At 38.2% G+C, this 13,509-nt stretch overlaps 1 protein-coding gene across 3 annotated transcripts in view; it reads right to left on the reverse strand.

Annotated features, from left to right (window-relative positions):
* The window catches only part of ATP6V0D2 (ATPase H+ transporting V0 subunit d2), a 48,527-nt gene that overhangs the window by 15,732 nt on the left and 19,286 nt on the right, over positions 1-13,509 (reverse strand). For all 3 annotated transcript variants that reach the window (XM_045454590.1, XM_045454589.1, XM_045454588.1), the window contains exons 3-4: positions 2,075-2,253; positions 559-638 (exon numbers count right to left, since the gene is read on the reverse strand). In XM_045454590.1, the coding sequence (XP_045310546.1) occupies positions 559-638; positions 2,075-2,253 (259 nt within the window). The remainder of the gene's footprint in view (positions 1-558; positions 639-2,074; positions 2,254-13,509) is intronic.

Below are 13,509 nucleotides of genomic sequence, written 5' to 3' on the forward strand. Positions count from 1 at the left end.
GCTGTCAGCACAGAGTCCGACGCGAGGCTTGAACTCACGAACTGTGAGATCATGACCTGACCCGAAGTCGGTCACTTAACTGACTGAGCCACCGAGGCACCCCTAAAGATTTTATTTTTAAGTAGTCTCTACATCCAACACGGGGCTCGAACCTACAACCCTGAGATCAAGAGTTGCATGCTCTATTGACTGAGCCAGCCAGGCACCCCTATATGCTGGTTGTTTTAAAATGGATATGGTTCATCTTGCTCATCTATCCACCCACCTACCATTCACCCATCCAGCTGCTACCTTTTATGCTCTAGGCACACCAGGCAAGGAGCTAGGAATACAGAGGAAGATGGGCGCATTACTTCCTCTCAAGAATCTTGCTGCTTCAGGGGAAGCTGACGTGTATGTATTTAACCAAAAGACCAAGACTGTAAAAGCTGTATTCCAACCACGTATAGCTTCATAATTGCAGAAGTTGGCTAATGGGCAACGTAACTTTCGATAAAGAACTCTGGTTAAGATGTATTATGTAAAAAAGAAAGCCATAATATTTTGGGAGACACTTACCTTGTACAGTTTATTGCGCAGTAATTCAATATTCAGTTCATCTAGGGTATTTTCAGACATGCAGTCTTGAAAGAATGGAGCTGAAAGTGGAAATGATCACACAAAATAAATTCATCAAAAGCATGATTATCAACTATGGAAAGATTTCCTGCACATACCATCCTGTGCTCATTCCTGACCAGGACACTGTGGAGTGGCAATCCACAGACTGGATAAAGCTACCAGTAATGGTGACAGTGAGCGTGATTAGTTATTTAGCATTTACTCTGTGCAAGCTGTTCACTAAACATTGCATGTATTTGATCCTCACAACACCTTGGACCTGTTCACTTTATGCCTTACTTTTTGAAGTGCCCCTACCCCTCATCTAATCGTAATATTTATCACTTCCAACCTCACTATATGCTAAGGATTGAGCTGTGCTAAAACTGTGTCATATTTAGTTTTCAAAACTCTGTTATACTAAGATACTATTGTTTTTATTTTATTTTATTTTAATTTTTTTTAACGTTTATTTATTTTTGAGACAGAGAGACAGAGCATGAACAGGGCAGGGGCAGAGAGAGAGGGAGACACAGAATCTGAAATGGGCTCCAGGCTCTGAGCTGTCAGCACAGAGCCTGACGCGGGGCTCGAACTCACGAACCGTGAGATCATGACCTGAGCCGAAGTGGGACGCTTAACCGACTGAGCCACCCAGGCGCCCCATTATTGTTTTTAAAATGAGGAAACTGAGATGCACTGAATTGCCCCAAGTCACCATGTTGGGACCAGACAGAGCCTGGAATCAAACATCCATGATTATAGGCTTACCCTCTTTCTTTCACACTCCCTTAGCACCACACATTTAATGACACCATTTTTTTTTCTTTTTAAAATTTCTGTTTTCAACAGCAACTATTTTGACAAATGATCTACAGTGAATTGCTATGAGCTGCTACTATTCAGGTTTCCTGACAATAATGTATATAAAATTATCCCATTAGCATTTTGAATGCTAGAACTATTACCAGTGCTACATTATAATGAAATTAGCATTTGTTTCCTCATTGCTTCAGGTCATTTGACAGGCACCCCTGAGCGTCTCAGAAAAATGGCATTCCTAAACTTTCTAAACAAAATGTACACAGCCTTATTTAGACAGAAATTTAAAAGGAAAGGATAAGGAATTAATCATAGAACCCAGTTAGAAAATTAATTTTTTGAAAAATGACAAGTTCTATCATTTATTTACTATGATCTGGTACAAAGTACAAAGATGTGGAGGTCGAGAGGTAGCCCCAGCTCCTAGTGGGCTACAAATGGATCTTATGTGACTCTAGGAAGGTTACTTTCATTTGTTGCCATCTGAAAAATGAGGGAGCTGAACTAGATGATTCTTTAATGTCCCTTCCATGTCTATGAATCTGTATAGTATGATATTATATTCATGGAGAAAACGATGAAATGAATGTGCATTTTCTACTGACTATGATGACGTGCACATGCAGCTATACAACTGCTTATGCATTTGTACCTAATGGTGTTTCAACCAGAACAGCATTGAAGAGGTCCGAAGGTGTCTCAGCAATGTTGACTGCTTCCATTTCTGTGAAACGGCCCAGTGGGTGGCACTTCACCAGAATTTCTTTCACAGATTTTTTTTGCAATGCACCGTTCATCAATAGAATCACATTGTCTATCATGTAACTGCACCTGGTTTAGAAGAAAGAAATCAATTGCATGAGAATAAGAAGCATACTACCAGTAAAAAAAATAAAAATATTAAAAAAACAATAATAAATAAATAAACAAAAATATAGTTCAGGCATATACTTTTTCATTAAGGAAATATAGGAGTCTCTTCTTATTTTAAACTTTGGGGTTTGAGAGATGTGAATGGGGTAAAATATCTGACTCTCTGGGATATCATAGTTTGAAAATCAATGTTGTAACAACTAATTAAAGCTAAATAAAACCTAGGCTGGTGGAAATTTGCAGAAAATGACCCCTACATTGTAATTGGTGAACGTGGTATGAGGGTGAGTGTGAAATTGTGTGGTTTCTCAGAGTGGGCTATGGTCTTAAAAAGTTGAGGAACACAGACTGGAGCATTTCACTCTATCTTAAAAACTGACTATTTAAATCTGTAGTAAAGCCCATCATTGAGGGGTGCCTGGGTGGCTCAGTCAGTTAAGTGGCCAGTGGTCTTGATTTTGGCTCAGGTCATGATATCACAGGCAAGAGACTGAGCCCCACCTTGGGATCCATGTTGGGTGTGGAGCTTGCTTAAGATCCTCTCTTTCTCTCTCTCTCTCTCTCTCTCTCTCTCAAAAAAAGTCAATTTCCTGCCTGTTTAAAAAAAAAAAGCCCATCATTGATTCAAAATTAAAATTTTTTTATTAAATTTAATATTAAAATATTTAATGTTTGTTTATTTATTTAAAAATTAAAATATTCTGTATTCTTTTCCTCCTATGAGACCAGGTAGTGAACTTTCTAGCCATTGTTTCCCTAGATCCCCAAGAGCCCATAGGTTCATATTTTATATGGTTACATGGCTAAATATAAGCTCTGCCCAGGATATTCTGGATGCATATGCTTGTTCAGTCATGTGCTCAGCACCCAAGATATTCCAAGCAATGAGGTTGAGAGTAAAAGAAACACAGTCCCTTACTTCACAGAGAATATAGTTGGAGGGAGGAACTGGACAAAGAATCCATTACAGTAAATTGTAACCAAGCACAGATGCTAGGCAAATTATAGGGTAGTGAGGGGATTCAGAGCTGAGCACCAAAACAGCCTGGGATGGGACTTCTAGGGAATGATATTCAAGCTGAAACTTGCAAAACGAGTAGGAGCTATCCAGGCAACAGTGGCTAGGAATTAAGGAAAAGAGCACTTCAAAGCAGAAGGAAGTGTATGTGAAAAGCCCCAGAGAAGAGAATACAAGGAGTTCTCTGCCTGGAGCTGGGCACTGGAGGTGGGGCTGTGGCTGAACAAGCAAGGTTTTGACAGACAAAATGAAGAATCTGGGTGTGGGGGGCGATGGAAGATACTGAATGCCTTCAAGCAGAAGGGGGTGTTATGATTTATGTAGAATAATGATTAAAACAGAGAAGGATAAACAAACAGATAGTGAGGTGCTTTACAAAAGTTACATCATTTAATCATGATAACAACACTGTCATGATAACAAGGTGTACTGTGATTATCTCCATTTTACAGATGAGGAGCCAGAGGGGCCAAGGAAGGTAAAAATCTCACTCATGATGACACCGCTAACAAATGAAAGAGCTGAGGAACTCAAAAGCAGTCTGCTTCTGGGATCTTTCTCTTAGCCTTTATATTATGCTGTGTTTAGCAGTCAAGGATAGTCAAGAATGACACATAGGTTTCTAGGTTTACAAGATCGTGGAGTCATTTATTGAGATGAGAGCATTGGAGGAAGAGTAGGTTGTTGTGGGAGCAGATGCTTTGGACAGAATGAGTTTAGATGCCTGGGAGATATCCAGGAGGAGATGCTAAGTAAGCTTCAGAAATATGAGTCCTGAAGACAGCTGGGAGCAGACATTTGAGGGGGGTTTGTGGGGGTGGAGGGTAGTTTAACAGTGGAAACATAAGTCTTGGGTATGGTTGGGATCACATCCTAGAGTGCATATAGTGTTCTGCCCTGAGAACCCTGGAGAAACTCAACATTTGAGGACCTCGATGGAATCTCAGAAAGAATGACCAAATAGGAGGGGGAAAACCAGTAAAGAGAATTCTACAAGTCCTGGGAAGAAGTGGTCAGAGCATCAAAGGCCACAAGAAAGTCAAGGTAGACATTGAAGTGTCCATAAGATGCAGCAACTAAGTGGTTATCTGGCAACACAGTGAAAAAACTTCCAGTGGAGTTTATTGGTGGAAGGGACACGGGAGAAGGTGGCAGAAATGTGATCACGTGTGTTTAAAGTGAGTGGGAAGTAAAAAGGTTTAAAAAGAAAAGATTTCAAACAACAAATTGACCTTAAAAGGGGAAGACAGTTCAATGGAAACCCAGGGGCCAAGGGGCTTTGGATTTTGGTTTTTGTTTTTTTAAGATGGGAGAGAAAAGAATTTGACAGTGATGGGACTAACCCCTGCCACAATTCAGGCTTGAAAAGTTAATGAATAAAAATTAGCCAAGTCTCTTAGAAGCACTGTCCCTGGAACGTGGCTGCAGTGGTCACAAGACTTCCTGTGCAAGAGTGCATTTCCCGCTGGAAGAGAATCTCCTTCATTGTGAAGCTTTGACAGTTTACCCCAATAAAAATTCTATCTGAAGAAGTTTAGAAGCAGGCAATTATCCCTTTATAAAAGGCACATGACTCTAAAGTTTCTTCGCCTCCCAAACAGCAGTACTAAATTTAGACATTATAGAATTTTAGACTCCTTTTTATCTCTTGAAAATGATATTAAAATGGAAGTGCTTATTTAACTGTCCTTTTATGGCTCAAAAACTATTACCTGAGAGGGGAATTGCTAGCACTTAATAACCCTTAGCAGGCTCCAGACATTTAATTGTTCCCCACAGCACCTCTGTAATGTAAAAGCACATGAGCTGCTAACATTCCCAACTTGCAGAAGACTATTAGACCAACGTTGACAGGCAACCAATGTCAGTGCTGTAAGGATTTAGGCGACATGTAACACTCAAGCCTTTGCCTGTGCAGTAGGTGTGCTCATGTGTGTATTGAGTTAAACTTACTTTCTTTTAGGGATGTCTGGTTGGCTTAGTTGGTAGAGCATGACTGTAGTATCAGAGTCATGAATTGGAGCCTCACATTGGGGGTAGAGTTTGCTTTAAAAAAATCTAAAAATTTACTTTAATTTTTTTTTTCTAATAGTCTAAGCCCTATATTGCAAAGAGCAGGGCTATAGAGATTGGTTTTATTTCAACTCATTATTTAAATGGTCTTGTTTCTAAGATGGAACAGCAGCACAATTTTCCTAGTTGTTCAGGAAATGAAGACAGAACACAGGACTTGGTCCATGGCAGGGGGCAGAAGGGAGAGGACTTCTTTCCTGTCCCCTCCCTCATCCCCATCACACATATGCTGGTATATAACTATCATTGGCTCTCTGGGGTGGCAGGGGGAAGGGCATGCCTAGAAATAGTTTATATTCTCCAGACTCTAATCTTTATAGACCTTCAGGGCCGTGCATACAGTGATATAGTGGTAGGGAATAAAATCACTGCTGATATTGCTTGAGTAATTTCTGAGCTTAAAGACACTTGGATGTTCACCTAGTTCAATGTTCTTATGTTTTAGATAGTTGTGTTCATAAGTAGTGACAGAGCCAGGATGAGTTGGGTTAACTTTTCTTCTACTAGTAGTCTAGACAAACATCCTCATTTTAGCCCCCTCCTAAATATTTTATTCTATAACTCTGATATTGGCACCTACAAAAACCATGATGTCACCGAAAATTGTGATAGAGTGAACGACTTAATTTCAAAAATTTTAGGTTGTAAAAATTATAATTTTTAAAATACCTGCCCTCTTGGAGGCTTTTACTGTGTGTCAGACGGTGCATGATGTTCTCACTCAAGCCGCACTAGTCAACGAGTCAATGCTGAAAGGACCATCACTACCACCACTTTATTTAAATATCTTGTCCAAGATCACACTGCTAGAAAGAGGCAGAGTTGGGACCCCAAAACCAAACCTCTGACTCTGTATTAGATTCAGAAAAAACAGCTAAAGGCAAATGATATTTTCACGTTTCCTTTTGGTCTTAGTGCTATTTTTTCTCTCTCTTTAAAGTTTATCTCTCTCTCTCTCTCTCTCTCTCTCTCTCTCTCTCTTTTTTTTTTTTTTTTTTGTAATCTCTATGCCCGAGGTGGGGCTAGAACTCATGACCCTGAGATCAAGAATTGCATGCTTCTCTGACTAATCCAGCAAAGCACCCTTATTTTTCCTCTTTTTGTTCCCAAACTTATTTAAGGGTCTTGAAGCTAATTAAAATATATTTCTTATATGCTAACTACCAAATTCTGGGCTGTCCTAACAGTTGCTGAATGGTCAGATAATGTAGAGCCATAATTTGGCAAGTCAGAGGAATTATTCTTCAGCTCTAGTCAAAACCTCTGCTCAGCCTCAGATCTATATTCTTTCACTTCCTTTTTGTGGCTATGACTGACTGGTCTTCTCATAGACATCACAGTCATATTATCTCAAAACCTGAATGCCCCTAATGTTTCTCTTTCTTCTGTAATTGCTATCAGCAACATCACTACTTTCATTCCTAAAAATCTGTCAATGGCTTCCTTTTGCCTTTAGAATAAAGAACAAATTTCTCATTATTGTACACAAGGCTTTTTATTACTTGGCTTCTGATTACTTCTCCAGCTATGAATGTGAATAATATCATTAAAAAGAAAGTGTGCATTTTAGAAAAGTGAATAGAACAGAACCCCGCCCTCCCCCACCCTGCAAAAGAAAACTCTTAAGGGGCAGTAAGAAAACTTTGCAAGGAAGACTGAGGAAGGGCCAAAATGGGAAAAGGAGCATGAAGAGAAAGTGTCATCACAGAATGCAGGGGACATGGACATCAACAACTGAATACCAGGGCAAGTTATGAAAGGCTGAAAATATATCCTACTGGACCTAGCAGCTAGAGTGGTTTGGGTGGCCCTGTGGCATAGACAACAAGACTGAAGTGGTTTGAGTAAACAAGTGAGAAAATAGAGGACTCTAGACTATCCTTTTTAAGAAGCTTAGCATCAAGGTGTGGGAAAGGGTAGAATATCACTGTCTTCATATAGTCACTGTGTAAACTAATCAAATCATACATATGACATTTTGTAAATCTTAAGTTGTCCCAGTAGAAGAGCCCGGGCTTTGAAACAAAGAAACCTAATTCTGAACCTAACCCTGTCACTTAAAAACCAGTTTAACAAGAGCTCCATTTTCTCAGTCTTAAAATGGAAACATTTATTCAACTTTGAATGGTTGGCATTAGTATTAGTAACACAAATGAAAGCACTAGCAGAGTGCCTCAGATAAAGGAAGGCAAAGTCATACACTCTTAGAGGAAGATAATTTCCTATAAACCAGACTTTGGAGGAAGGGGAGCAGAAAATTATAAGCCACATCATCTTTGGTATAAAAATTTGCAATGTTTAAACTCTTTTATGGTCTGAGGTTTCTACATTTCTGTAGTTTCACCTTGAGTTCTAGCCAATAGAACCTTTTCAAAATTTTCTCAGACGTTATTAACCCCTTTACGGTGTAAAGACAACAACTGAGAGGTAGTCATTTAGAAGACTGGAACATCCACAAGACCATAAATTATGTTATTTGCTGGGATATTTATTAAACATTAAATCTGATTTATACCTGTTTTATAAAACTTGTTACCATCCTGTTCTGCATATTGTAACCCTAGAATGATCCTTGCATGGTCATTATTTCACAATGTTTCCTATAAGATACTGGAACTTCAAACAGTTTAATGTTTATCTCTTTGGGAATGTAATCATTAATCTGAAAACAATTCTGATTAACTAACTGTCATGAATGACAACTGCTTTTATATATAAAAAGGCCTGAATCCCTTTGTTAGCTGGAGAATCTTCAGGGCTCTGTCTGAACTTCTCCATTTGGGTGCATTTGGATAGTAAGTAACTTGGTGCACGTGGTGATTACAACAGTTTCATTATCTAAAAGCACTGTGACTTGAGCGTAAGAGCCACATCCTGATATCAGGACTTGATTGCCATACATTCCTTTCTACCAAGAGGTTGAATCAGTATCTTTCCATCTGCAACACTTGATACAGCATTCTTGATGACAGTTCTGCTCAGGTGACCAGAACTGTGATGTTTGCTAGGTCACACTGGTACCTACAAAGAATACGGGGACAGGGACATGAAATGCATAATCAAGAGTAATTGTCCATAGACAGGATTGGGTGATGTCTGAAATACACTTGGTGTACTGTAAGTTATTTCATTTCTCAGTGCAATTCCTCAATGAAATGTGCTGATCCACCGCTAAGAGGCCTGACAATATTTATTGTGACATGGACAATAGGGCCTTATTGGAAGTATTTTCCAACGTATTAATTTTTTTTAATGTTTATTTATTTTTGAGAGACAGAGAGACAGAGCACGAGCAGGGAAGGGGCAGAGAGAGAGGGAGACACAGAATCTGAAGCAGGCTCCAGGCTCTGAGCTGTCAGCACAGAGCCCGACGTGGGGTTGGAACTCACGAACCGTGAGATCATGACCTGAGCCGAAGTCGGACGCTCAACCGACTGAGCCCCCCAGGCACCCCCCAACGTATTAATTTTCAAATGCAAGTTTTCCTTGATCACATTGGGAAACATCTCTTTTACTCCAGATTCATTTAATCCAGTGCTAACTCCATATCCTCACATAGGGCAGTTCTGCTATTTAGTCTGACTCGCTAAAGAGAATGTTGAGATTTAGAATATCCCCATAAACATCTGCCCCTTCTTGAAATTTGACTTCTTTTGGGTAACATAATCTTACTTCCCCTAAAGTTTCCCTTTTTTAAATAGAAGAAGTGAAAATTAAAATAATTCTAAAAAGCAATTAATTTTGCTGTCACACTAATTTTTCCTTCTAGCAAAATAAAATAGTAAAAAAATTGCTCAGAAGTCAGCACTGCCTATAATAGCATATTTTAGAACAAGACTGCTGATCACTACGCGTTTCCCAAACTCTTGGTAGCTCTGGAATCTTTAGAAGACTCTTTTCTCTAGTACTTCTCTACAATCTTGGTCTAACCCATCTGTGAGGATTTAAAAATTCTTCAAACTTATTTGTCCTTTTCTACATCAGTGCCCATGTTCCTATTATTCTCCATTCTCTAGCTATTTTGATTCTCTCTCTAAATGTTTGTATTTATATTTATCTTGGGGTGAAATTAATTTTCAGTATATATTGGCAGTATCAATGGTGAACATAAAGAATAGTTAGCTCATTCATTCACAAATATTTGTTGCATATCTGAGGACATAAGAACTGGATTCCAGTGCTAATTCTGCCCCTATTCAATTGTGTGCTTTTGGATAAGTCATTTTACACATTTATTTCAAATACAGCTATTTACAGATAATTCTTACCAATCTTTATTAGTTATAGGAGTTTGTTCAGTACATTTTTTGTGGCCTCCAAGAAGCCTGAACCATACTTGTACAGAATACAGACACAATGATGATTTTTTTCAATCAATGAATAAGTTTTTCTTTATGTTCATTCAAGTACATTAACTCTGTCAGTCACTGGGTAAACAAAGGTGAAGGACTTAACTGACTACCTGGTATCTTACCCTGAGCTGCCTTTCTAGGGTCATAGCTGCCTATTCCTTGCTTTTTCAATACTTTTCCATTGAAGAGATTTAAAATATTAGAGAGATTATTCTATGTCACCCTTTCTTTAGCCATGCATGTAAATACTATGGTAATTCACAGGAAAACACCAGTGGAGTGATTCTTCTTGTCAGTTAGAGAGGTTAAACAAGTTGTATCTATCACAGCCTGTTCATTTGGTCAAGAACAGTTAACAGGTGGATCTCATCTTTCTTATATTCAACAAACCAGTCACAGAAGATGTTGGAGCATCTTATATCTTCTGATGAGAAAAGAAAAAAAAAAAGATCTGAGAGACTAGGAAAGGAACAAAACTTTCATATACTGTTGGGAGTATGAGAGCAATCTGCTAATATCTATCAAAATCTAGGACCTGCATATCTATTGAAAAAGTAATTTCACTTCTAGGAATTCATGCTAAAGAAATTCTGGCATGGGAAAGCAAAGATATATGTACAATGATGCCTGTTGAGACATTATTTGAGAAAGCAAAGAAATGAAACAACGTAGATGGATGAAAGGGGAATAGTTAAATAAATAATGGTAGATGTAACACAGTGAGATACAAAATATTTTTTAAATAAGATAGATCTTACGTGCTTATGCAGAAAATTCTCAGGGCACATGAGTGGCTCAGTTGGTCGAGCATCTGAGTCTTGGTTTCACCTCAGGCCATGATCCCAGGGTTGTAGGATCAAGCCCAGTGTTAGAGCTGAGCATGGAGCCTGCATACGATTCTGTCTCTCTCCCTCTTCCCCTCTACTCCACTCATTCTCTCTCTAAAATAAACTAAAAAATGAAAAAAATTTTGAAAAAAAGAAAATTCTGACTAGATAATGTAAAAGATAACTTATAGGTAATATATATAATTTCACTGTTCTAAAGCAAACAATAAAACCAACTATGTATATTTATATTTGTTTGTTTACATATAAACATGTATATACATAAAACTTTTTCATATAGAAGAAATTATGCATCAAACTTATGAAGGTTGGTGTGCCTGGCTGGCTGGCTCAGTTGGTAGAGCATACAACTCTTGATTTTAGGGTTGAAAGTTTGAGCCTCACATTGGGTGTAGAGATTACCTAAAAGTAAAATCTAAAACAAATAATAATTTTTTTTTTAAAAAGTAAAAAAAAATAAATCAAAACCTCTGGGCTTTGGGAAATATATTCAGAAATATAGTCTCTACTTAATCTTGGTTTCCTTATTTCTAAAACATGGATAATATTAGTGCCATCCATATGGTTGTCATGAGAATTAAATGAATTTAATACATGTAAAGTAATTATAAAAGTGCTGCCTTGTAGTGACCACTAAATAAAATGTAATAAAAAATTCTTTAAAAAAAACATAGGCACAGGCTTCTTTTTCAATTAAAAAAATAAAATAAACATGAAAAAGTAAAATACAAGGACGGCAATGGATATCTAGATCAGCACCAGGGTGGATTTCAGTCTTTCCAGGTTATGAGACAGGCTCAAACCTCTGCTACTCAACAAATGTTGGGGAAAGAGCAAGACTTTGGAAAGCAGGTTACTGGGATCAGTCATGGCCCCTGGTGGTTGGTTGCTACCCTACCCAGAATGTCGACGAAGAGCGAAGGAAAAAACACGTCTCCATTGGCCCTGATTTGTTTCCCACTCAAAGAGAAGTGTCGTAGGGATGGCATCCTAAGCTCTTTTACATCCAATATCTTAACATCCTTAAACCTCAGACACTAATTTTGCTGACGTCACTTGCCATCGGCAGCCCAACATTAGTAGTGGTTTTATGTATTGTGTTTCTGCGGCTGCGCTTTGCCTCCTCCCAGCCACATCCGTGTACAAACACGCTCTCGTCCTTCAAGTCTTCAGCTTTGGCATCACCTTCATTATGCAGTCTTTTCTCGCTTTCACCGGTGAATATTACACCCTAATGCAAAAAAATAGCTGCATTTTTTGGGTACGTGTCTATGTTTATATTGGATATGTATATATTTTTTCATTCATCCAGTTTCATGGGCGTGGGACCTATATAGTCATACAGGGCCACGCTTGGTTTAATTCTCTGCTGCTGCTCTCTTGAAATTACTAAACATTTTTTTAACAAGGGCCCTGTATTTTCATTTGCACTAGGCCTTGCGAAATACATAGCTGGTCCTATTTTCAAATTACACTCGCAGTTCTATATTGTATATAATTATTACTATTCTAGATGAGGAAACCAAGTCTTTGAATGAGTAAGTAACTTCTTTTCAAGGTTCCATAACTGCTCTATTGTAGACTCAGGTTAGAGTCTACCGACTAGTTACAAGAATTTCTCACCTGCATCAGGGTCACCTGGAGGGCTTATTAAAAGTGCAGATTCAGGGGCGCCTGGGTGGCTCAGTTGGTTGAGTGTCCGGCTTCAGCTCAGGTCATGATCTCACAGTTTGTGGGTTCGCGCCCCGCATCAGGATCTGTGCTGACAGCTAGGAGCCTGGAGCCTCCTTTGGATTCTGTGTCTGCCTCTCTCTCTGTCCCTCCTCTACTCACACTCTGTCTCTCTCTCTCTCAAAAATAAACAAACATTTAAAAAAAAAAAAAGTGCAGATTCACAGACCACATTCCAGGGCCTAATAAAACATAATTTTTATAAGCAGGGTCTTGGAATCTGCACCTTAAGCAACTCTTCCACTGGTTTAGAGAACAAGATTATATTCAATTCATCTCTAATTTTAGAACCTAGCATAGGCCTTCACTCACAGCAGTCACTTAGTACATGTTATGCTGACTAAGTGAGTGTCATTCAGTTATAGACAGATCCAGCATTACTATTGCAGAATAGCACCAGGGTTTTTCAATTCTCAAAGTGCTTGAGAGTTTAAATGCTGGAAGCCTTATCAGCAGCTACAGTTGAGACATTTTTGCCACATACTTGCTTGCCATTGAACATCCACATGGAATCCCTGGATATAAAATCGTTAAGTTGTTGCAGTTCTTAAGATTTCAGAAGGACTTTTCTGGCCAGAGATTCAGAATCACAAATGCATAGTGGTGTCAAAAGGTCAATCTCATGATATTATTGGGAAGGTGATTACTGAAATCAAGATTTAACAAATTAAATACTTTGTGGGCTTTGATGTAAGGAAGACACAAAACTCAGCACTTCTAAAATGTTCATGACCAGATGGAAAGCTATTTAGTCATTTAAAAATGCTAAGAAAATTTTTTGACATAGAAAAAAAATGCTGATACTATACATAGAAAAATTAAGATTCAAACTTATATCTACAGAGTGATTCTAGTTCTTTTAAAATGTATAGAAAAAAATATGAAAATAATGCCAAATGATGATGAGATTAAGGGTGTTTTATTTATATAATTTTCTCTAATTTACAGTGGGCTTCCTGTTCTTTTTGATTAAAAGTAAAACTGAAATCCTTTATCTTACTTGCAAATTCTTTTTTCCTTAGCTTAGAATTTCCAGGAATTTCTCTTTCTTATCATAAATCAAGATGCTAAATTCTGTTACGTCTAGCTCCCAAATGTGTTCAACCCCTGTTCCCTCCTCACTATCTCTATTTCCAGCATAAACTTTTAAAATATGTCTCTATTTTCTCTGTTTCAAGTCCTATCCCTTCAA

This window comes from Leopardus geoffroyi, chromosome C3, assembly GCF_018350155.1.
Source record: "Leopardus geoffroyi isolate Oge1 chromosome C3, O.geoffroyi_Oge1_pat1.0, whole genome shotgun sequence".
Taxonomy (NCBI): domain Eukaryota; kingdom Metazoa; phylum Chordata; class Mammalia; order Carnivora; family Felidae; genus Leopardus; species Leopardus geoffroyi.